Source organism: Kogia breviceps, chromosome 2 (assembly GCF_026419965.1).
Source record: "Kogia breviceps isolate mKogBre1 chromosome 2, mKogBre1 haplotype 1, whole genome shotgun sequence".
Classification (NCBI taxonomy): Eukaryota; Metazoa; Chordata; class Mammalia; order Artiodactyla; family Physeteridae; genus Kogia; species Kogia breviceps.
In genome coordinates, this window is record NC_081311.1 from 140,715,479 (window position 1) to 140,739,779 (window position 24,301).

The 24,301-nt window shown below is 41.0% G+C and overlaps 1 protein-coding gene across 6 annotated transcripts in view; it reads right to left on the reverse strand.

Moving 5' to 3' along the window:
• METTL8 (methyltransferase 8, tRNA N3-cytidine) overlaps positions 1-24,301 on the reverse strand; it is a 136,956-nt gene that overhangs the window by 23,948 nt on the left and 88,707 nt on the right. For 3 of the 6 annotated variants that reach the window (XM_067026274.1, XM_067026276.1, XM_067026275.1), the window contains exons 11-13: positions 22,990-23,098; positions 16,758-16,877; positions 16,391-16,454 (exon numbers count right to left, since the gene is read on the reverse strand). In XM_067026274.1, coding sequence (XP_066882375.1) covers positions 16,435-16,454; positions 16,758-16,877; positions 22,990-23,098 — 249 coding nt within the window. In that variant the 3' untranslated portion in view covers positions 16,391-16,434. The remainder of the gene's footprint in view (positions 1-16,390; positions 16,455-16,757; positions 16,878-22,989; positions 23,099-24,301) is intronic. The other 3 variants (XR_010839130.1, XM_067026277.1, XM_067026278.1) reach the window with 1 other exon arrangement.

Sequence of the window (24,301 nt, forward strand, 5' to 3'; positions counted from 1 at the left end):
AGAAGCACCATGTTGGGTCACTGTTTTATAGTCTTATATTATTTGTCATTTTTCCCAAGAAGATGGGTCTTGCTTCCCCACGTAGAGAGCAGAATGCTTGATGGTAGGGACCGCACTTTGGCCTCTCTGAAAGCACAGCAACTAGTCCATGGTAGGTGTGGCAAAATTAATAAGGAGGAAAAATGCTTTACATTTATGTAAACACAAGTGAGTTAAAAAGTGATTGTAGGGAATTCCCTGGTGGTCCAGTGGTTAGGACTTGCCGCTTTCACTTCTGGGACCCGGGTTCGATCCCTGGTTGGGGAACTAAGATCCTGCAAGCTGTGAGGCATGGACAAAAAAACCCACAAAAAATTGTAGGGATCATGCCTGCAGGTTGGAGAGGGGTTGAGAAGAAATCAGTTACCGTTTGGTACCTGTTTGGACTTTTTTCAGCTTTGTTCAGGTATAATTGACAAATAAAATGGTAAGATATTTAAAATGTATATTGTGATGATTTGAAATATGTGCGCATTGTGAAAGGACATTGAGTAAAACAAGTAGGTAAGATAGTGTATAGTGTGTGTCAAGATAGATATTTATCAAGCTGAGTGGTGTGGTCTTACTTCTTTTTTTCTTGTTTGCTCATCTGTATGTTCTACTTTCTTTACAAGGGGCATATTTTTTTTTAAGTAGGAAAAGATTATATAAGTATGTTTTAAACTGAATGAAATTCTGGATTCTCATTAAGAATTTGGACACTCAGGAGACTTCTCAAAATTCTCACCTGTCTTCAGTGGCTCAGAGGTATTCTCACCTGGCGAGAGGGACGTGGGCACATTTCCTTCGGTGGAAGATAAGCCGCTCAAGAAACTGACAGAGAAGCCTCAGGGATATTGGAAACAACCTACTGGTCCAACATTCTGGGATTTAAAAAGTATATTATGGGACTTCCCTGGTGGCACAGTGGTTAAGAATCCACCTGCCAATGCAGGGGACACGGGTTCAAGCCCTGGCCCAGGAAGATACCACATGCCGCGGAGCAACTAAGCCTGTGCACCACAACTACTGAGCCTGTGCTCTAGCGCCCACAAGCCACAACTACTGAGCCTGCGTACCACAACTACTGAAGCCCGTGCACCTAGAGCCTGTGCTCCGCAACAAGAGAAGCCACCGCAATGAGAAGCCTGCTCACCGCAACAGAGTAGCCCCCGCTCACCACAACTAGAGAAAGCCCGCACACAGCAATGAAGACCCAATGCAGCCAAAAATAAATAAATAAAAATGTAAAAATAAATAAATAAATAAAAGTAAATTATGGTACCTCCTGGTAACTGGAATATTTGCAGCCATTAAAATCTGTAGTTTATAAGAATATTTAATAAAATGGGAAAATGCTCAAATTTTAACAGTTAAAGTCTAAAAAGTTATATGCAGTGTTATGCTATTTCAAAAGAGAATTATATGTGTAGTTTAATTTCCAAAAGGAAACAGACCCAAATATTAATAAACATTATCCTTGGGTAATAAAAATATGAATAATTTGGGCTGCCTTACCCATTTTGCTATTTTCAAAAATTCCTACCATGACTTATTTTTATAATTAGAACACACAATATTATTCCAATTATTTTTAAAGAAGTTGGCTTATAGAACTGGAGAGTGGTTTGTGGCACTGAAGCAGACAGCCTGGGTGTAAATTCCAGTTCAGCCAGTCCAGCAAGCCACTGTCCCTTTCTGTGTCTTAATTTCCTTATCTTAAAACAGACATAATGATAGCACCTACATAATAGGGTGACTGTAAGATTAAATGAGTTAATTCGTGATAAAGTACTTAACATAATGCCTGGCAGCAAGCACCCCCCAATTAATCTATTATTACTAGTATTATTATTTCAGACTGAAAGTTCCAGCGTCTTACCTATTACAAGTTTAGCTATTTCAAATAAAGGCTATTTTCTGAATATAATCACAGACCTCCAAGACCAAGGGGACTGCATAGAATATTTATTGCAAAAAACTGTAATGATTTCCTTGAGGATTGGGTGTATTTAGCTGTTGAATTAGGCAATAGAGAGCAAACTAGCTAGAGAGCAGCTGTGGCTGCTTTTCCTCTTTCTCTATGGCTTTAATGCTCCAGGTGGGATCACTGCGTTATACCTGTTTATTCAAAGAGTAGAAGGATAAAGGAGCCCTCTCCGAATTTTTCTTTGGTGGGCTCTAAATTTAGAGCTGTATCTTTACCTCTCAGAGTTTGGTTCAATCCCATGAACCAAATTTGGGTGAAGAGATTCCCTGCCCAAGATTACCCAGCTAATAATGGGCAGATGTGGAACTTGAACTCATGTCTATCTGGCTCCACGGGTTAGTGTTTAATTTATATAATACCTTCCAACTGCAAGACGAAAAGCTTCAAGAAGGCCACTTCATCCAAGACCCAACAGTGGGACATAGAGAGGATCAATTTGTTTCCCACTTCTCATTCCTAAATGTCATCAACATAAAACAAATCAAGATCTAGCATGGCATTCATACAAAGATCAGCTCCCGACTGTAACATAGAGCATAGGGCAGAAGCGACCCACTTTCTTCATGAAACAGAGAAAGAGTTAAAAAAGAGGCCCCATGTGCACCATGAATTGGGCTAGAAATCTGTGTCCCAGTGTCATTATCTCAGGGAAATCAATCTCAGTTGAGGCAACAACTCTAGGTAACTGCTTAGGAAGGGAGGGGCAGCTTGGTGCTCTGGGAGCCTAGAGTTTCCCTGGCTTCTGCAGCACTTACAGTCTGTGCCATCAAACCCTGTCTGTTGTCTGTATCTCTGCCTAACTAGTAGTGATCTCTTTCACATGTCTCATTCCTGCTTGAAAACTAGAATACCACCACTTCTGTGAAGCCTGCCCCTACTCTCTGGGGGCAGCTAATTATTTCCTCCCTACTGAGCTCATCAGCTCTGGGCCTGTTCCTTCACAGCAGTGCTTCTCCCACTGTGTATTGTTGTTCTCTGTCCTGTCACAACCCCAATTAACTCTCTGAGGTCAAAGACTACAACTTTTTTTTTAAGGTTGATGGGAGAGTAAGTTGAGATGATGTAAGTAAAGTGATAGACAGTGCCTGGTACACAACAGGTATTCAGTAAATGTTCTCCCACTTTGTTGGTTCTCTCACTTGTAGACATTCCACCTCCTGCCCCTAGGGCAGGCGTCACATCTTATACTGATCTATATCTCCTGGAGTATCTTCTTCCTTTTATGTATATCCTCTGAAACATCTGCAACAATACTGATCACATGACTGGGCACAGTACATAACGGACTTTCTCTTCTTGCAAAGGGTATTGATAGATTGAACATTTACCTCTAGGACAGCTACAGGAAATATATTTTCTATCATCTGTTTCATCTTGAGGAAGTGAGATTGCCTGGGGTCTTATAGACAAAGCTTTCAATCTTGCTAGTAAAACTCAATTTAACCCACTTGCCAAGGAGAGGGCTGTTTTCCTTTCTTTCTTTCTAAACAGTTAAGAACGAATATAAACTAAAGAAGGATAAGCCCTGATGAAATCCAAGTGTTAACTGTTTTGATCCTAAAATCTCATTTATTTCCATATCCCCATGCCAGCCTCATAGGTCCTCAAAAAAGTGTTTCTTTAATAAATAAAGTCCCTTTTAAGGAGATAAAGAGAAGGAAAGTGATGAACTCTACAGTGTAATTTTGTGACAGTCTGTGGCTTTAAAGGCAAACAGTACAGAGGAGAGATGAAAAAGTAATAATTCACATACATACTTTTACACAATTGTAAAAGCATTTCCCCCACATGTTATATAGTATTAGTTACATAGCATTAATTGAACCCTTACTGTATAATACACCTATTTAAATACCATTTAAATACCATTTAAATACCATTGTGTCTAATCCTGACAACAAATCTTGAAACGTTATGACAGTGCTCATTTTATAGTTGGAAAAAACAAGCTTAGACAGGCTAGATGATTTGCCCAAAGTCGCAGACCAATATTGATTACCTTCCCCACCATTAAAATGTGAGGTTCATGAGGGCAACATCTCTAGCACCTAGAACAGTACCTTGCATATAGCAGATGCTAAATAAATATCTGCTGAAGAATTAACCTTGTTGGCTGACTCCAAAGCCTTAGCTCTTTCTGTAATGTCACCTGCTACTCTGTCAAATGGTCTTTTGAAGCATCCAGAAGTAGCACCCTCTTTACACCCATGAGAAACTGAGGTTCTAGGAGATGAAGTTAATTTGCCTAGAGCTAACAAGGATAGCTGTGCCAGGACTGGAACTCAAGGTTGCAGACTCCTAGCAGTATTTTTTGTTGGCTAGTCTGCATAGAGGCCACAAGGCAGACACAAGCTACAGCCCACTTTCTTTCTCCAAGAAAATCCATGGAGTATGGCCTGAAGAGAAACAGTTAACAAAGAGTTTGGGCGAGGGAGGGATAAATTAGGAGTATGGGATTAACAGATACACACTAGCATATATAAAATAAACAACAAGGATTTACTGTATAGCACAGGGAACTATATTCAATGTTTTGTAACAATGTATAATGGAAAAGAATTGGAAAAAATATATAAAACTGAATCACTTTGCTGTACACCTGAAACTAACACAATCTTGTATAACACTATACTTCAATTTAAAAAAAAAGAGTTACATCCAAGACTTTCTGCCTAGAAAGCAAAAGGCATCCTGATGCTGGAAGAAAATTATGTCCCCCAATAGATGAATGGACATTTAGGGTTACCTTCTTATTATACCAGAATTTGATGTTTTGAGATAGAGCTAGTCATGTGGTGATGTCTAACCAGGCAGCAGCAACCTGACAGAAGCTACTTCATCACACAATTGTTTTTTTCTCCTAATCATATTACTTCAAATGGTCATGGGTCTTTAATTTTTCAAGGAAGAGATATATATTCAATTAAACATCTTAAGGTTATACAGACATCATATATATATATATATTTTTTGCCAAAGACTTTTTTCTTCTCTTTTTTCATTTTATTTTTAATACCAAAGAAAATGTCTATGTATATCCTACAGTTATTATAAGTTAGTAGCTATGGCAACTCCTATATCAATTTGTTAAGTACCCAACTTAACACAGTGTCCCTATGCTAGGTATAGTGTAAGACAAGTAAGTAAATATATACACATAAGTTAAAAGTTTACAATATTCCATACAGCATTAAACAGGCCATGTAAAAGTAGATAAACTTTTACCAAACCCACAATCTAATAAACCTATTATTATCTGATATAATGGACAATGAAATATTTATAGCTATATAGGTCAAGGGACTAGCCCATCTCAACTGCCGTTCCTTTTTTACTTTCAGGCTATCCTTCCTCCTTCTTTTTTATTAAAAAACAAACAAAAAAACACTTCAGAGTATTTTGTCTGTTTTTCTTTTCAAAGCATCAAAATCAGTGGAGACAAACCAGAGCCTATTCTGGTTACATCCACCTCAGGAATCCCCAAACCTAAGTATCTGGCATCAGCTTGCAGAAGAGCCATACAAACTACTCCTGGTGGGGAAAGAAGTCATCGACCTACTGGCAGCTCATGTGCTGACAAAGCCCCAACAAAGGAGATAATACATGGTCATAACAGCCACATGGATATGCCTTTTGCAGCTGACACATCAGTCCCTGGATTCTCACAGTGTCTGCTGTATGCCCTGGCAAAGCTCACTCTGAGGACACCGTGGAGAACTGGAGCCATGTTTTCCTTGGCTATTGTTCCTTCCCTCATCTCCACATTTAATAACTCCACATTGTACAGTGAAATCCTTGGCAAGGTAAGAAAGAAATCAAGCCTGGAAGCCAGGGACAGCTGCTGTCACTGGAAGGGATTCGCGACTGTCTCTTGCCCTTCTCTCTCCTCCTCAGTGCACTTTTGCTCCCCCCCTTTTTTTTCCTTGTATACATCTTTTATTGTTTTCTAAATATAGACTTGCTAAAACCTCAGTGGAAAGATCTTCTATTGAAACCAGAGTGATAGCAAGTAATGTGCCGGCAAATCGCAAAACAAATAGAGGGTACACTCAGCACTTTTGCTTCTGCTGCACAAAAGAACCCAAATAAGGCTCCTGGAAACATGGGTTGAGTAATCAAGTCTTTTTCCTGGATGTACAACCGCACAGCTTTGGGAGATAATGAATTCAGCTCGTGTAACTGTATACTCATCTAGAAGAGAAAAAGGAAGCACAAAAAGAAAGAAAAGGAGAGCGGGCCAAACTTTTAACTGCTTGCCCTCCTTCTGCACCTGCCATGACGCGCAAGCATAATATCATGTCCCTGCTGGCCACCTGTCCTGAATTCTGAGACCCCAAGACACCCACTGCCCTTGGAATTAAAGAATTACAAATGGAATTTTTGTACCTGCAAATTAAAAAAAAAAAAAATGATAAGTGAGATAACTTAGAAAAGATCCTTTGAAATGTTTCTATCATCCTTGTCAGGCTGTTTTCTGCCCCTGGTGAATGCTAACCAGACATATGAGTAAGGGCTCATGAGGACCATTTGGCTGTTTTACTGAAATTAATTTTGGTTCCTACAGATTAACCATAAAGACATGCATTGGCTGCAGGTGTGCCAAAGCCAGCATTAGGAGCAAACCCAGCAAACTTTGTGGAGATGGCTAATGACTCCTGCAAAATTAATTTAAATTGAAACAGGATAAGAACATGTGGAAACAATCAATCATTCCCCCTTTTGAGTGAATATTATTTTAGTATGCATAGATTTCTGATATAATTTTCTTTCTTTCCCTTAAGGGTTGGGATGTACTCACATACTAAGTCTTTTTGCAAAATAAAAGATTTTCTTTTTTCCCCAGGAAAGAGGAGATATGTGTTTCATAAATCTTTTTCCTTGTCTAATGCAGAAACATACATCTGGGGCTTCACAGATGCTGATAAAAAGCCCTTGCAGAAAACACAACTCTGTTCTCGGAGTAATTATGCTTTCCTAGTGTCTGGACACTGGCTCTCTGGGCCCACTTATTATGCATGTCCACATTAAGTGGACGATTTACAGAATTTAAATGTGAAATGAGGAGAAAGCAGAGAGGCAATGGCGATAGAATGGAAAATATAAAAGAAAAATATTTTTCAAGTGTTTGGAAAGAAATGACTACATTAACAAAAATCCCACAGCCACATGTCCACACTCTTGTACTCCCATTTCACGTGCAAAGCCGGCTCCAAAGTTTGGCTCCAGTTTTTCTGGAGGAGAATAAGACAGAAGTAGACACACCCATTTTAAGGGGTGGGTTCCCAGAGCAGGACTTACACCAGTGTAGTTCCTTCTTCTCCATAGACATTCTTCTAATACTATTTATAGTTTATATACCTAAGTTATTTATACCTTATTCCAGAAAATATTTAAGGTAACGTTATTGATATAAATCCTCATCCACATCAAACACAGATATTTACTGATATTTATTTAATGGTATTTATTCATTCTTTATTCAACAAATATGGATTAAGATTCTGTTCTGCACCAGGTATTGTGTTAGGTACAGGGTAGGGGAGGATACAAAGAAGAATGAAGACTAGTTCCTGGCCTTGACGACCATATAATTCAGGGATGAAACTACCACATAACCTCCTAAATTTAAATATAGCAACATTGTTCATGCAAAAATGATCTACTGATTTTTTCCTCTCTTTTCACTTTGAATTTATTTTCACATGTATTTATTGGACATCTATTATGTGGCAGGCAGTATGCTAGGAATTGGGGATATAACTTTGGATACAAAAATCAAAAGAAGAATTTCAAAACAACATTCCACAATTCTAGGGACAGCAGACAAGAAGTCAGAAGACATCTATTTGTAATATTGTGCCAGTGGTGGTGGAGAGAATTCAGAAAATTAAAAAAAAAAATCATTCCTATGTGGCTTTGGAAGAGATCCTAACTTTTGTGGAAAGCAGGGAAATAGGGAGTGGTGAAGAACTAATGACTGTCTAATTCAATTTTCCTTAGGCTAATGTTATCACTAACCCCAGTTTCCTGAGCATTTATCAGCTGGGGACAGGGTGGGGAGGGGAGGTTGGTGGCGAAGATTAAATCCAGATTCCAGTAGTCAGGTTTCAAACTTTAATTGTACAAAACCCACAAAAGAGATCATCTGGAATTGGGGATGGTAGGGAAAGAAAGGGGACATGAGGTAGCCAGGAAAGGAAGTCCTCAAGAGAAAATGTAAGCTGGAGGAGAGTAAACTAAAAGACTAAGTCAGAGAGTAACAGACCAAAAGAACAGCACTCTTCTTCTAGCCTTGCTGACTAGAATCCTGGTGTAAGCACTTAACCAAGTAATCAGTTGATGTGTTCCATCTGCCTAGCTAATCCCTAGGGGGCTGTGACTATGTTCTGGTCATCCATATCTCTATACCTCAGCAGGGTGCCTGGCCCAGAGTTGGCCTTCAGTAAGTGCTGGTTAAGTAGATAAGAAAATGAATCAGGTGAAGGAGAGGACAGAAATAAGTTCAACATGCATATGTATTCTGTGCACAGGCGGCTTTAGCTGCATCCCATACGTTTTGGTAAGTTGTATCTTCATTTTCATCCATCTCAAAGTAGTTTCTGATTTCTTCTTTGACCCACTGATTATGTAGGTGCATACTGTTTAATTTCCACATACATGTGAATGTCCCGGATTTTTCCATAGGAAAATGATACTGTAAACTGTCCTAGTGTGGGAGGCCCAAAAAGAACACCATTTGGAGAGGACATGAGTGTACAGATTAGAAAAAGCACAAGATTTCCTGGTAACCTCGGCTCAGGATGAACTTATCGATATAAACCTGCCCTTCAGCTCTCCACCCAGAGAACACAGATGTGTTCAGCAAGTGAATATTCTTCCAAAATATAGATGAAATGTATGTCCAATCACACATGATCCCAGACACGGAAAGGCGTGGCACATAGCAGAATCAGGATTCCAGGCAGGCCATAGAGCATCATGGTTAGGAGCTTAGGTTCAAATTCCTATTCTGCCGTGTTTTTGGCTGTATGATCTTGGGAAAGGTGTTAATTTCTCTAGGTTTCAATTTCCTCCTTTGTAAAATGGGGATAATAATAGTACCTATCCTATAAGGTTATTGTAGTAATAATAATAATCACATAAAACACAGCACCATAGGAAGCTTTCAATAAATGTTAGCAGGTATTGTTGTTAGCACTTTGGGGCCTGGAGTCTGAAGCTTTCAATATCAAATATGCTGCTGTATGTATGCCCCCCTGAATAAAGGAACTGGAGCCATCCTTCCTGAGTTTGAATCCCTGCTCTCCCACATAATAGCTATTTGACCTTTATCAGATTACTTAACCTTTCTGCGCCTCAGTGTCCTCATTTCTAAAAGCGGGGTCAGGGCTTCCCTGGTGGCGCAGTGGTTGAGAATCCGCCTGCCGATGCAGGAGACACGGGTTCGTGCCCTGGTCCGGGAGGATCCCACATGCCGCGGAGCAACTAAGCCCGTGAGCCATGGCCGCTGAGCCTGTGCGTCCGGAGCCTGTGCTCCGCAACGGGAGAGGCCACAGCAGTGAGAGGCCCGCGTACCGCAAAAAAAAAAAAAAAAAAAAAAAAAATAAATAAATAAAAGCGGGGTCAAAAAGACCTGCACAAGGTTATTCTGAGTAGATGAATTAATATAGGCAAAGCTCTTACAATAGTGCCCTTCCCATGCTAAGTAGCCAGTCCCTGCAATGATGAGACTTAAATTTTTATTAAGGCAACAGAAAAAAACCAATAAAGAGACAATTAAACAAAAGTTACAAATTGTGGTTAAGTGCTATGAAGGCAATAAAATAAGGCTGAAACAGAGAATGGGGAGGGACACCTAATTAAGCTATCAGATGGTCAGGGAAGCCCTTCCTGAGGAGTAAACATTTGAGCTGACAGTTAAAGGAGGAAAGGATTGAGGAACATTCCAATCTCAACCTTGCTGAGAACTGAAGGAAAAGCCTCTTAGGCAGAGGGAACAGAAGAAGCAATGGCCAGAAGTGTATTTCAAATTGAATTCCTAACAATATCTGCAATTGTCACATTTCTTTACATATCATGTCTATGTATCTTGTTTATATCAGAAGCATGATGTAAAATGATGTAACATGATGAGACGTGAGGACATGTGCCAAATTCACATGCCTGAACCTTGCTGGGCACCTTCCTTGAGCTATGCACGTGTGTTACAGTGGTCTACTAAAGTGCACCATTTTATATGAGAACATGTGTGGATCTGAATTTTTATAAAAGACTAATGCAGACCTAAGCCTTCCTAATTCATGATCATTTAAGACATTCAAATAAAAGTACAGAAGAGGCAGGAGGATTCTTATTTTTAGGCTTGCACAAAACCAAATTTACCTGGCAGCACAAGCTGATGATGACTTGTTTCCAGTGTGGTCACAATTTTGATATGTAACACGTGTGTGTGTGTGTGTGTGTGTGTGCATGTTGTGTTTTAGCAGAGTCTTTTAAATAGTTAGGAAATATATATATTTAAAACAAAGGAAGAAATGTCTATGGAACCCCTAATTTCACTAAACTCAGTGTCACAGACAGTTTGAAAAGTACTGTTGCAAAAATATCCCAGGTGGGAAAAAATTAATTTATCACTGTCCTCCATTCTCTCCCCATTGGCTACTTTTATTTCATTCATTCATTTAACATATTTATTGAGCTCTGTGCTAGTTATTCTTCAACCTCTGCCCCCTCCTGCTCTAATCTATTTATTCTCCACTTTTCTCTGCACTGCTTAGGGCCCTGGGAGGCGCATCACTCAGGGTCCCTTGCCCTTAGGGTTTTGGTTCCCTATAGCTGGTGGGAGCAGAGCAGGAGATCAAAGGTGAGTTCTCTCCCTGCTTGGTTCCTGGTTCTGGCAATGACTGGGTCCCTCTGTAACTAGAACTGCTGCTAGGTGATTCTCTACTGCACCTCCAGTGCTCATCAACTCTAGTAACATCATTTCCTCCCCTTCTTTTTTAGATTGTTAACTGCTCCCCTCTGTTGCTAGTCTCTTGGTGCTTCGGCCTCCTTTGTGGAGTTCTTTAACCACACTTCTGTGAATTGTCCCTTCATTAACATCTCTTCAAAATCTAAACTGAGTATATCTTCTTTTTCCTGCTAAGACTCTGACTTGAACAAGCCTCTGCTATGTTCTAGACCAGTCCTGTCCAATTGAAATATAATTTTAAGCTTTTTAATAGTAAAAAGAAACAGATACAATTAATTTTAATAATACATTTTAACTCATATTCAAAACATTATCATTTTAATGTTTAATCAATATAAAAACTTAGGAGATATTTTACACTCTCTTATTCATATGTCAAAACCCGATGTGTATTTTACATGTCTCAATTTGAACTAGCCACATTTCAAATGCTCAATAGCCACGTGTGGCTGGTGGCTACCTTACAGGATAGTGCAGTTCTAGATACTGTGTTGGGGCTGGAGATACAGAGAGGAAAGATCTTATCCCTCCCATCATGGAGTGGATGCTCCAGTAAAAAATACGGACAAGCAGACCACTACAAAATAATGTAGTAAATGCATAATCAGTGCTATGCATAAGATGCTATGGAAGCAGAGTTCTCTCTACCTGTGGGTTTTAGGGAGAGAAGATAATAGGGAACACCTGAGTGGGTCCTGAACACTGATTAGGATTCCGCCAAGGAAAGGAAAGTGGAGAGAGCAATGCAAGTGGATAGAAAGTCCTCACCTTTCCATCTACCCTAGCTACGTCAGGCCTTTTGGACTACATCTAAAATGGACATCCTGACCACTTAGAGTACACTTGAATCTCCCTAGTTATTCTGGTACAGATTTGGATAGATCTCTGTAGTCTTAGGCTTTGGGATGAAAAGTTTTCAAAGGAAACTCAACTAGGCAATAATGGGGAGGGTGCTGGTGAGATGTGTGTGAGGAGAATGCCTATAAACAGACACATTGAGAGAACCTGGATCCATTTTCCAAGGTAAGGAAAATCTGGCCACTGATTGGCTTAGTTGGTTCAGGTTCCTGGGCACAGAGCCCAGTTTTATTTTCCTTATCTCATCTGTTTCCCTTGCTATTCTATAAGTGTTGTCACTGGACAGATATTAAAACTCACTGTTCCTATCTTTTGGAGATGCTTCTTTGTTGTTGTTTGTTGTTCATGTATTCTCCTTATATGAGCCTCATTTCTTCAGTGGTTCTGAGGACTTAAGGCTCAACATCAACATCCCCGAAGTCTGTGTCTCATGTGAAAACCCTACTGCCTTTAGCCAAATATATCTGTCTTTTCCCATTTCAAATGCAGACTCCCTTTAGGGAAAAGTTCCTATTTCCTATCTGAGAGGCACTGCTGGTTCTCTGCCCTTTGAAGAGAGGATATAACTTAAGTGACAGTAAGGAATGGTCACATCTTTTCTGCCTCAATTTACCTTCTCAGTATACTTCATCAGATATTTCTGGAAGACTCACCTGACTCTCCTGAATCCCCCAACTTGTTTTCTAGCATAAAAGTACTTCACACATATAACAATAACAAAATAGAGCTGCTCACCTTTCAAGCCTAGGGCCTTGTGCGAGGTTCCTCTGATCCTGTTTAGGAGGTAATAAAGTACGCTGCAGATCTCTTTGGGTAATTTCACAGTGCTTAATGGCTGGTGAGGATTTTTAAGGATACCCAAACAGTAATGAGAGAGGAAAGGAGGATAACTATTCTTAGATACTAAAAAAGAAGTATGTGCTTAACTCAGACAAACATTCTGGAGCCTTTCTGCATGAGCAGAGCTCTGATTTCCAAGAGGTTGGAGAGCTATGGCTGTTTACATCCTTTGTCTGCAGCAGTCAGATGGTATATACACTGCAGCCTTATTTTCCTTGTCTCCTTCTTAAGTCAACCATAAATCATTTTCGATGCCGAGCTTTCCACAAAAATTCCTTGTGGTTTCTTTCGGTCTCACACTCCAACTATCACGTTGCGATTTCCACTGGCAATAATGTCAGCATCTGTTCTTCATATCAGCACTATTTGCAAATACTTTGAGACCAAGTCCTGATTACTACTCAAAAGTTCAACTTCTGTTTTCTCAGAGCCAAAACACATACTGTATTATCCAGTTTAAATAGTTTCCAATCCTCATCTGGGCAGCGGGCTTTTTCAGTTCCTCCCACTACTCACATTACTATTTTTAAATTTCTCTTTATCCTTTTCTTTCAATTCATTCACTGTATAGATGATTAACTTGGGTCTTGAACATGGCTAACTTTGCTCTTCTGAGCTCCCTATATACCTTCTGAATTCCCCCCACTAAGGATTTCTTCCGTCCATGCTGATGTGGACTCTGAGTTCTCTTACTCCCAAAGGCAATTTATTTATTGATGCCACCTTTTTGTTTTTTCCTGAGTTGTCTAAGCAAGATGTCAGTGTGCCAGAAATCAGGAAACGATTGCACACAAAGAGTCAATTACTCTCAAAGAGAAATTTCCATGGCTTACATCTGGCTATCTTTCATCTCTCTGGCTTAAAACCTCCACAGTTTATTTGTAATGTGCATGTATTTACATGGTTTGTTTTTGTTTTTGGTTTTATAAGTGAGTATATGTATGTGGTTTGATTTTGCTTCTGGTTTTGTTTATTTGTTGTTTTTCTAAATGACTTGGTTGAACCGATCTTCAAGTGAGCTGGGCGTGCCATTCTAGGCACTGTCTGCAATAAACATTCTTATGAGCTGCACCTTTTGCATAGACACCGTGTCTGGATTTGTGAGAAAGTATGTACTCATATGCTCGTGTGTGTAAAAACACACATGCAAAATACAGAAATTAAAACAAGAAACGGGAAACTACATTACCAAACCCAGTAGACCGAAGGACTTACATCTATATTATATAAAAAGGTCTTCTATAAGTTAATCAAAGATAGGTATGCATTTATACAAGAACTAGAAAAAATCATATAAATTATAAAGAAAATCACTAATATCTTATTAGATAACTAATACCAGTGCTACTACTAGCTCTAATTCTAACGTTTTTTTGAAGGCCCTCCATGTGTCAGGTACTCTTCTATATGCTTTACATTTAGAAATCCATTTAATCCAACAATAACTCTATAGATAGGCACTATTATTAGTCTGTTTACAAATGAGAAAACAGAGAGTCACGGAGAGGTTAAGTGACTCATCCACGGTTGCACAGCCAGATAAATGGAAAAAGGGACAATGAGAAAATTCACAGAAGATAAAATGCAATCACAAATGGAAAAATGTTCAAGATTGCCAGTAATCAAAGAAATGTACATTGACAGTTAAGTATCCTTTCATACTACACCATTGATGAGGCTGTGGTTAAACTGTCACTCTCAGATATAGTGAAAACAATGTAAATCATTGTTAAGTTTTTAGGAAATCCGTTTGTCAGTACTTGTAAAGAGACTCTCTTGAACACAGTAATCACATCCCTAGAATTTATTCTTAGAAAGTTATTAAAAAGAAGATTTGGGCTTCCCTGGTGGCGCAGTGGTTGAGAATCCGCCTGCCGATGCAGGGGTCACGGGTTCGTGCCCTGGTCCGGGAAGATCCCACATGCCGCGGAGCAACTAAGCCCGTGAGCCATGGCCGCTAGGCCTGCGCGTCCGGAGCCTGCGCTCCGCAACGGGAGAGGCCACAGCAGTGAGAGGCCCGCATACCACAAAAAAAAAAAAAAAAAAAAAAAAAGAAGATTCATGGGCTTCCCTGGTGGCGCAGTGGTTGAGAGTCCGCCTGCTGATGCAGGGGACATGGGTTTGTGCCCTGGTCCAGGAAGATCCCACATGCCACAGAGCGGCTGGGCCCATGAGCCGTGGCCACTGAGCCTGCATGTCCAGAGCCTGTTCTCCAGAGGCCACACAGTGAGAGGCCCGTGTACCACCAAAAAAAAAAAAAAACAAAAAGAAGACTCATATGAATAAAGTTTGCTGCAGCATTTTTATATTATCAAATATTAAAAGTAATCTAAATTTATAAATACAGAAATACTTAAGCTATGGTACGTCAATGAAACGGAATATTATGTAGCCATTTAAACTATAATTATGAGTGATAATGATAATATAAAACATTAGATAATGTTAAGTAAGTCAAATATAAAATTTGACCTATTTGTAATTATATAAAATTATGTATACATATGCTAAAGAACCAGAATGGAACATAAAATGAAACACTTGCAAATGTTATGATGGCAAATTTTTTTTTCCTATTTTTAATTGCCTTTATTTCTGTTATTTCCCATATGATGGCAAAATAGAAGATGCTGTCTTTGCCTTTTGATAATATATAATTTAACTGAGAATTTATAGAATCATTGACTTTTAGAGCTGAAAAGGACCTTATCGGACTCTTGGTTCAACTCCCTGATTTTACAAATAAATACTCTGGGGCAGAAAAAGATTGACTTGCTCAATTGCTCGTATTTAATTAGGAGCTAGAAATTACAAACCCAAAATGACTCACAATCATTTAGGGTACATCTGTTGCAGAGAAATTAAGTTATTAGGACCCTATCTTGAAATATATTATATCCATAAAAATGACTATTTTACTAATTCTACTTTCTTATCTGCATTATCAACTGCCTCCTTTCCCCACCTGAAATAAGCTTTATGCCAAAGCAAGAGCTCTACTTCTTGACTGTATGGTACACATCATGCATATTTTTGGCATGTCAAAGAATGTCAAAATATTTATCAAGAAGATGAGTATTTCAATAACAATAGGGAAGCTGCTAGTCATTTCCCTCTGATGGTAACAGCAGGAATTCAATTAAGATTTGATAAATCAAGTAAATTGAATTTCACTTTAAAGCATTTAAAAAAATGTTTTCTAACACTGACTAAAAATCTATTTAAACCTCTTAAAAACTAATTTCTGGGATAGGGGCTTCCCTGGTGGCGCAGTGGTTAAGAATCCACCTGCCAATGCAGGGGACATGGGTTCGAGCCCTAGTCTTGGAAGATCCCACATGCCGCAGAACCACTAAGCCCGTGCACCACAACTACTGAGCCTGCACCATAGAGCCCGTGAGCCACAACTACTGAAACCCGCATGCCTAGAGCCCATGCTCCGCAACGAAGAGAAGCCACTGCAATGAGAAGAAGCCCACGCACCACAACGAGGAGTAGCCCCCGCTTGCCACAACTAGAGAAAGCCCACATGCAGCTATGAACACCCAACATAGCCAGAAAAAAAAAATAAAAACACCCCCACTAATCTCTGGGATAAAAATGAAGCATATAGGTGAATATATAAATGTTTACACAGGCCTTGTAAAGAGGCTCCCATCTACTCACGCATGATCACAAAAGAAAAACATGTCTTCAGGAAAAGTAAGACTCACCTGGCAGGTGAAGTTCTCTACTCATAAACCCATTTAGATTATGATCAGTTCTGGCTGGGCTCCTCTGAAAGGACAAATGAAAAACAAAAAACATGGGAAGAGGCTAAATAAATTTTGGAAGTTGCAGATTGGTGTGGTGATACTAAAGTTGTTCTAGTGCATGTGTGTTGGGGCCGTTACGTCATGCCCCCATGGCTGATTTGCAAGAAGTGTGTATAAGGACAACTTGAAGTCATGAGGTCCTCACTGCTGGGATTCTAGCATGCCTGGGTAGAGTGCACTAGCACAGTGAGTTTCTGGGGGCATCAACCAAATAGCACCAGCAGCCAAAGTGATAGTAACGGCTTCTCCCACCAGTACCCTGTACCTGAGCCCTCAGCAGCAGCAGGAAGCAGCACCAGCTTTGGGTGCTGGGACAGGACCATAGGCTGGGTGGAAAGCCCTGGACTCCATTTGATAGAAGAGAGCTGTTGAGGCACTCTAAGCACTGAGGAAAAAGACAATAAGACACAGATAAGGAATAAGAGAGGAAGACTTTTAAGTAGAAATTGCTTATACATACAATCGGTAGTTTTTTTTTGTTTTCTGATATGTATTTTATTACTCTCATTCTTTCTCTCTCTCCCCTCCTCTTTGTCTCTCTCTCCCCTCACTATATTTCTTTTTTTGTCCCAAGAAGAGATTTGATATACTAAGAAAACCTTTCCTGATTATATAATCTGTAGTTTCAAGTTAATATTCATATATGTAGGTTCAAAACCTGTTCAGATTTAACAATCTGACTCTACTTTTTTACAACTCCAAATCAGTTCAAAATCTATGGAATTCTATGTGATAGTTTCCATTAAGTCATACACTCAATGGTCCTCCACCCTGGCTAAGTATCAAAATCTCTGAGAGAATCACAACACATACCAATTCCCAGGGCCCCCATGGAGGGATAAAATCAGAATCAGGTGGTGGGACTGAAGCATCAAAACGTGTTAAGATCTTCCTAGGTGCTTCTAATGAACAGCCAAGGTCGTGAGATCCATTGCTCCAACAGCAGCAGTTAGAAGCTTTCTAGAACAATTCTAGTTTCAATATGCATATGAATTACCCGGGGATCTTGTTAAAATGCAGATCCTGATTTAAAACGTCTGGGATGGGGACTGAGCTGAATTTCTAACAACCTCTCTGGTGATGCTGATGCTGCAAACCACCTTTGAGTAGAGAAAGGATCTAGGATAATTAGGTCCAGAATAGAGTGGGCAGAGATAAGCAACTAATAATAAACTTTTTAAATAAAAAAGGGCAAAACAGAAAGTGTGTATAGCCTCATTTTATATGACCAAAACTTTTAACTTGGTCACAGATTCTAAGGAATCTAGATACTCTCTAAAGTCAAGGAAATACTGAAATTGGTAGCACGGACCTTTCTATATTGCCTGCCTCCCAGGTTTGCCATGTGTGTCATATTTGTGACTCCCATTAAGACCAAGCCTTAGGGACCACAGTTGGAAGGGATATTTGGATTGAAATAGCAGGGAAGCCAAGGTAATAGGTAAGAAGATGAGCATGAACTCTGAAGAGAGATGTAAGAATCAGAAAAAGGGAAATGAACTTTTTTGTCCAAAGGCAGGAGGCAGAGAGCTGGAGTAAATGCACTGCCTAGAATTCCAACTAAGACCTTCAACAAACGCTGTGGTGGTTTTTTTCTGTTGCGCCAGTACACTGTTCAGGGAGAGTCAAATGTAACACATTTGCTCTAGGCCCTCTCCATTTACCCATCATTCCCAGGCACAAGGGTTGGTGGAAGGTCTGAAACTTTTCCAGGTCCGCTTGGTGAAGGGTTTGATGGTACATTCTTAGTGGTGGGTGTTATGAGAAGGTACTGTGGTGGTGGGAGCCCAGGATCTCTTGTACTTAAGCCCTCTCTCCTGGGAGTGGGCAATGAGAGTGTATGCAAAATGCCAGGCTGGGCTAGCCAAGTGGGCTGGGCATAGTGAAGACTGGTGGAAGGCAGGGTGGTGTGTATGGAAAAGTGGATGGGAAGGGCAGAGAGCTAGAGACAGAAGGCACCAAGTTCACGATTTGGGAAGGCCAGGCTGAACACCAGGGCTAGTTTTTGTTTGTTTTTAACTGTGGTAAAAATACACATAACACAAAACTTACCATCTTAACCATTTTTGGTGTACAGCTCAGTGGCACTAAGTACATCCACACTGTGTTACCATCACCACCATCCATCCACACAACTCTTTTCATCTTGCAAAACTAAAACCCCGGCAACCCCAGTCTACTTTCTGTCTCTGTGAATTTGAATACGGTGTCATATTCCAAGAAATCATTGCTAAATTCAATGTCATGAAGCTTTTCTGTCTCTATGAATTACATGTACCTGTAAGTGGAATCATACCTTGTCCTTTCGTGACTGGCTTATTTCGACTACCATAGTGTCCTCAAGGTTCATCTATGTTGTTATAGCATGTGTCAGAATTTCCTCCCTTTTATTTTTTATTTTATTTTATTTTTTTTTTCATGGTATGCGGGCTTCTCCCTGCTGTGGCCTCTCCCGTTGCGGAGCACAGGCTCCGGATGCGCAGGCTCAGCGGCCATGGCTCACGGACCCAGCCGCTCCACAGCATGTGGGATCTTCCCGGATCGGGGCACGAACCCGTGTCCCCTGCATCGGCAGGCGTTTTCTCAACCACTGCGCCACCAGGGAAGCCCCCTCCCTTTTAAAGACTGAATAATATCACTTTGTACGTATACACCATGTTTTGCTTACCCATTCGTGTGCTGATGAACACTTGGGTTGCTTTCACCTTTCGGTTATTATGAATAATGCTGCTATAAATGTATATGTACAAATACCTCTTTGGGTCCCCGCTTTTAACTCTTTTGGATATATATATAGAAGTGGGATTGTTGGGTTACACGGTAATTCTACTTTTAATTTTTTGAGGAACCACCAAACTTTCCCATAGGCGCTGCACCATTTTACATTCTTACCAACAGGGCACAAGGGTTCCAATTTCTCCACATTCTTGCCAACAATTATTTTCTGTTTTTTGATAGTGCCATCCTAATAGGTGTGAAGTGCTTTGCAACTGTAGTTTGATTAGTGATGTTGAGCATCTTTTCATGTGCTTACTGGCCATTTGTAATATCTTCTTTAGAGAAACATCTATTTAATTCCTTGGCTCATTTTTTAATCGATTTTTTTTTTGTTGAGCTGTAGGGGTCCTTCATATATTCTGGCCATTAACCCCTTATCAAATATATGATTTGCATATATTTTCTCCTGTTCTGTGGGTTGCCTTTTCACTCTGCTGATTGTCTTGATGTACAAGTTTTACATTTTAATGTATTCCAATTTATCTTTTTGTTGTTGCTACCTGTGCTCTTGGTGTCATATTCCAAGAAATCATTGCTAAATCCAATGTCATGAAGCTTTTCCCTTATGTCTTCCTCCAAGAACTTTACAGTTTTAGGTCTTACATTTGGGCTTTTATCCATTTTGAATTAATTTTTCTATGTGGTATAAAGTTAGGGTCCAACTTAACTCTTTTCTAAAATTAATTAATTAATATATATATTTTTGGCTGCGTTGGGTCTTCGTTGCTGTGTGCCGGCTTTCTCTGGTTGCGGTGAGCAGGGGCTACTCTTCGTTGTGCTGTGCCAGCTTCTCATTGTGGTGGCTTCTCTTGCTGCGGAGCATGGGCTCTAGAGCACAGGCTCAGTAGTTGTGGCTCATGGGCTTAGTTGCTCTGTGGCACGTGGGATCTTCCCGGACCAGGGCTCGAACCCATGTCCCATTGGCAGGCGGATTCTCAACCACTGCACCACCAGGGAAGTCCTCAACTTAATTCTTTTTCATGTGGAAATTCAGTTTTCCCAACGTAATTTGTTGGAAAGACTGTCCTTGCCTCATTGAATGGTCTTGGCACCCTTTGCAAAAATCATTTGAGGATGTATGCAAAGGTTTATTTCTGGGCTCCACAGGGGCTAGTTTTTGAATTTATGTGATCAAGTGATGACTGTGGCAAGAGATGAGCCAGATGAGCCAGGTTTCTTGCTTGGATGACCAGCTCAGGTGAACAGTGTGTGGGGTGGGGCTTTGTAGCACTGATAGCGGGAGTTTGCAGGTCTCTTGAAGGCAGCTCAGACCTCATCTCAATTGTGACAGGTTGGATGGGTTGTGGTAATGTAGAACGGTGCTGAGAGGTATTATAAATGGAAGCTCTAAATGCTGTGGCAGGAGGTGATCTATGTAGAAGTATGGGCAGAATTACTAAAAGCGAACTTACACACAAGAGGGTCTGTGACACAGGGGCTACACCTTGTTTCACATGATTTGTTTGGCTTTTGCTGGGTAGTACGTGTCTAGATTTATTCACGGAGGGCTTTGAGAAGGGTCTCAAAAACTTGGATGCAAATTAATATGCTGGGGTTGGATACACTATGGTGGTTGAATGACAGTGGCCAGCTGAAGCCAAGAGATTTAAGTAGGAGATACCACATCTCAGACAAATGGGCATCCATCCTAAGTTGTGGGCATCTAAAGAGCAAGGGCCGAGGCTTATTCATTCCATCGTGTCTGGCAATTTCTGGCACACAGTAGATGGATACTTAAAGTATGTTTGAACTGAATTGAACGTAAGTCAAGAAAACAGCGATAATTTGAAATAAGAAAACTTAACTCTTCACAGTTAGAAAATTTCTTATGGCTAATTTAAAATATGTATATTATAGGAAGAGTGTAGTTCTCCTCCCTTAAAAAAAGATAGACTTGATCACCATCCTTTGTTAAAAAAAAAACTATTAATTACCACTTATTAAGCACCAATTATCTCCAGGCATCATGTCTTGCACTTGATGTGCATTACATTTAGTCTTTACCATAATCTTCAGGTAAGCAATATCATCTCCGATTACTGAGGCTCAGAGATGTTACGTGTCTTGTTTAAGGTTACACAACCAGCAGGAGTGAAGCTAGGATTTATATCCAAGTGGGCCCCATGTTTCTTCTCTGAGAACCCATTTTACCTGTTTATACCTGGGAGCTATCATTCCCATGTTCTAGCATGCTCTTCTTCTAGGGTTAATAAACACATTTTCTTCAGCCTCTAATCATGGCCCTTATAACAAACTATTACTAATTGTTTATCTGTCTCTGGCCTGTCCCCAAGTTCTCCACGTTCTTTGAGTCTGGCATCAATCCAGCATTTAAACACTGTTGAATGGGGGAAAAAATTACAAGTTTTGACTTCAACAAAAGAACTGAATCATCTCCCTTTCCATTTTACATTGGCATAGAAACTATTTTGCACTGATTCACATATTCACAAAAAGTCAAAATTTTAAAAAGTGAACAAATAAAAGGAACAATAACCACCAGGAATCCTGGTGACAGCTGGGTGGTGAGGTGTGGTTTTGTGTACTTAACACAGGCAACTGTATGAAAAGAGTAGCAGCGAAAAGCACTGAGCACCTGGACCAAGCATTTCTAGGTGCAAGAGCCCAGGCCCTGGCATTGTACACTCTGAGGTGAAGAGAGACAACAAGGTTCAGGAGGCAAAACTGGACAAATACTGTGACATGGATATTTTTTTGTGGTACGCGGGCCTCTCACTGTTGTGGCCTCTCCCGTTGCAGAGCACAGGCCCCGGACGCACAGGCTCAGCGGCCGTGGCTCACGGGCCCAGCCGCTCCGCGGCATGTGGGATCTTCCCGGACCGGGGCACGAATCCGTGTCCCCTGCATCGGCAGGCGGACTCTCAACCACTGCGCCACCAGGGAAGCCCTGTGACATGGATTTTTAGTCTCCCTGTGGTTTAGAGCAGTGCAGCTCAAGGGGTGGGTTGTGACTGGGTGCTGGTCTGGGAACTGTTCCCAATCTGTGACAGGGTGAGCAGAGAGACCGAGTAAGTTTATAACTGATGAATCTAGTAAAAATCTTGGGCTTGTCTGTCTTTCCTTTTTCCTGTTCAACCCTTCATTCCCAAAACCTAGGGCAATGCCTGACATGTAGCTGGTAAGCACTGGCTGACAGGGCAGTAATATGGAGAGATTGTGGGGAGAGGGCAGAGACCAGGAAACAATGCCAGAAACTGGAGTATATCTTTTTTTTTTTCCTACTAATTCATCTCTATTGTGTTTTACAAAAGTACTGGTCTGTGACAGGTTGGAAATGGGTATAACAAAACAAAAAGCAACTACTGGTCCTTCACCTCAGATAGTTTGAGAAGTGCTGGTGTACAGTGAGTCAATGTAGAAGCGGTGCTTGGCAAAGTTGCTAGACCTCCTGGCCATTTATTTAGCAATCTAGTAAAGGTTTAAGTGTAGTAGGGTTCCTAGAATAAGTCACTGGTTATAACTTTGGAAATTCATTCTGTTTGCAGTCCCCGGTATTCTAACCACATACAAGTGTCAGTGCGTACCCTGTGGATTCCACCCATCACTAAGGCAAGATGCTTACAGACCAGGTAAGCTGCCACAGGCTTACAGGTAAATGCTGAGCAGATGACTCAGAAAGTGACAGAAGGACAAAATAGAGTCCACTCCCCATTGCTCTACGTTCGGTAGATGTGGGATATGCTTTACCCAGCACTTACAAAACGTATAGGTAATTCCCACTCCTGTTGTTTCTCGCCATGTGGAGGGACAGCAACTGGTGTCTTCAGTCTTGTCTTCCTCATTCCTGGGAGAGGTGAAGTGACTTAGCTAAAAAGTGAATTTGGGAAATGAATTAGGCATGTTTAACCTAGTCCTTTTTCACTCTCTCTCAGAAGCCAGCTACTCTGTAAAAGGCTCTACAGGGGCAGACCCCCCCCCCCATGGGTAGAGTCTCATGCCTGTCCAGCTGTGGGTCTTGATTCTGGGGTTCACTACTGGGGGGCAACTGTTTCCATGCACCCTGAGCCATTCTCTCCTGTACCAGCTACATCAGTAATTAAGCTCATGTTTTAATCTTCATCTGTTGGCACCTCAGTCTCTCAGTTGGTTTAAAATGTGGGCAGGGAACACAGGAATAATATTTTGGGGAGCTTCTCAAACCTCACCAGATCGTGGTGACTGCATATCATGGTATTGTCTCATAGGCTATTCTGGCCTGTATTCTTTTTTTTTTTTTTTTTTTTTTTTTTTTTTTTTTTTTTTTTTTTGTGGTATGCGGGCCTCTCACTGCTGTGGCCTCTCCCGTTGCGGGGCACAGGCTCCGGACGCGCAGGCCCAGCGGCCATGGCTCACGGGCCCAGCCACTCCGCGGCATGTGGGATCTTCCCGGACCGGGGCACAAACCCGTATCCCCTGCATTGGCAGGCGGATTCTCAACCACTGCGCCACCAGGGAAGCCCCTCTGGCCTGTATTCTTTACTTGCCCTCCATTTATTTCCTTGCAGAGGGTCAGCAGATCTTAATCACTTGGTGACTCTATTATATTGATACCTAATCTGTTCCCTTGTGCAAATAGGAGCTAGACCTTGCTCTGTCACACTGGGGAATGAGGACGATCTTCTGGCTTGGCCAATGTCCCCTTCTGCCTGCACCTCTCTGGGCGTGTTTATCCTAAAGCTGTACCCCATCTTTCCAGGTTTATGAACATCAATAAACTCACACTTTGTGACATATAATGATGGAAAACAAACACAAGGGCTCTGGAATCAAAAGTAAGAATCAGGGCTTCCCTGGTGGCGCAGTGGTTGAGAATCCGCCTGCCGATGCAGGAGACGCGGGTTCGTGCCCTGGTCCGGGAGGATCCCACATGCCGCGGAGCAGCTAAGCCCGTGAGCCATGGCCGCTAGGCCTGCGTGTCCGGAGCCTGTGCTCCGCAACGGGAGAGGCCACAACAGTGAGAGGCCCGCATACCGCAAAAAAAAAAAAAAAAAAAAAAAAAAGTAAGAATCAGATAAAGGCAAGTCTTTGCTC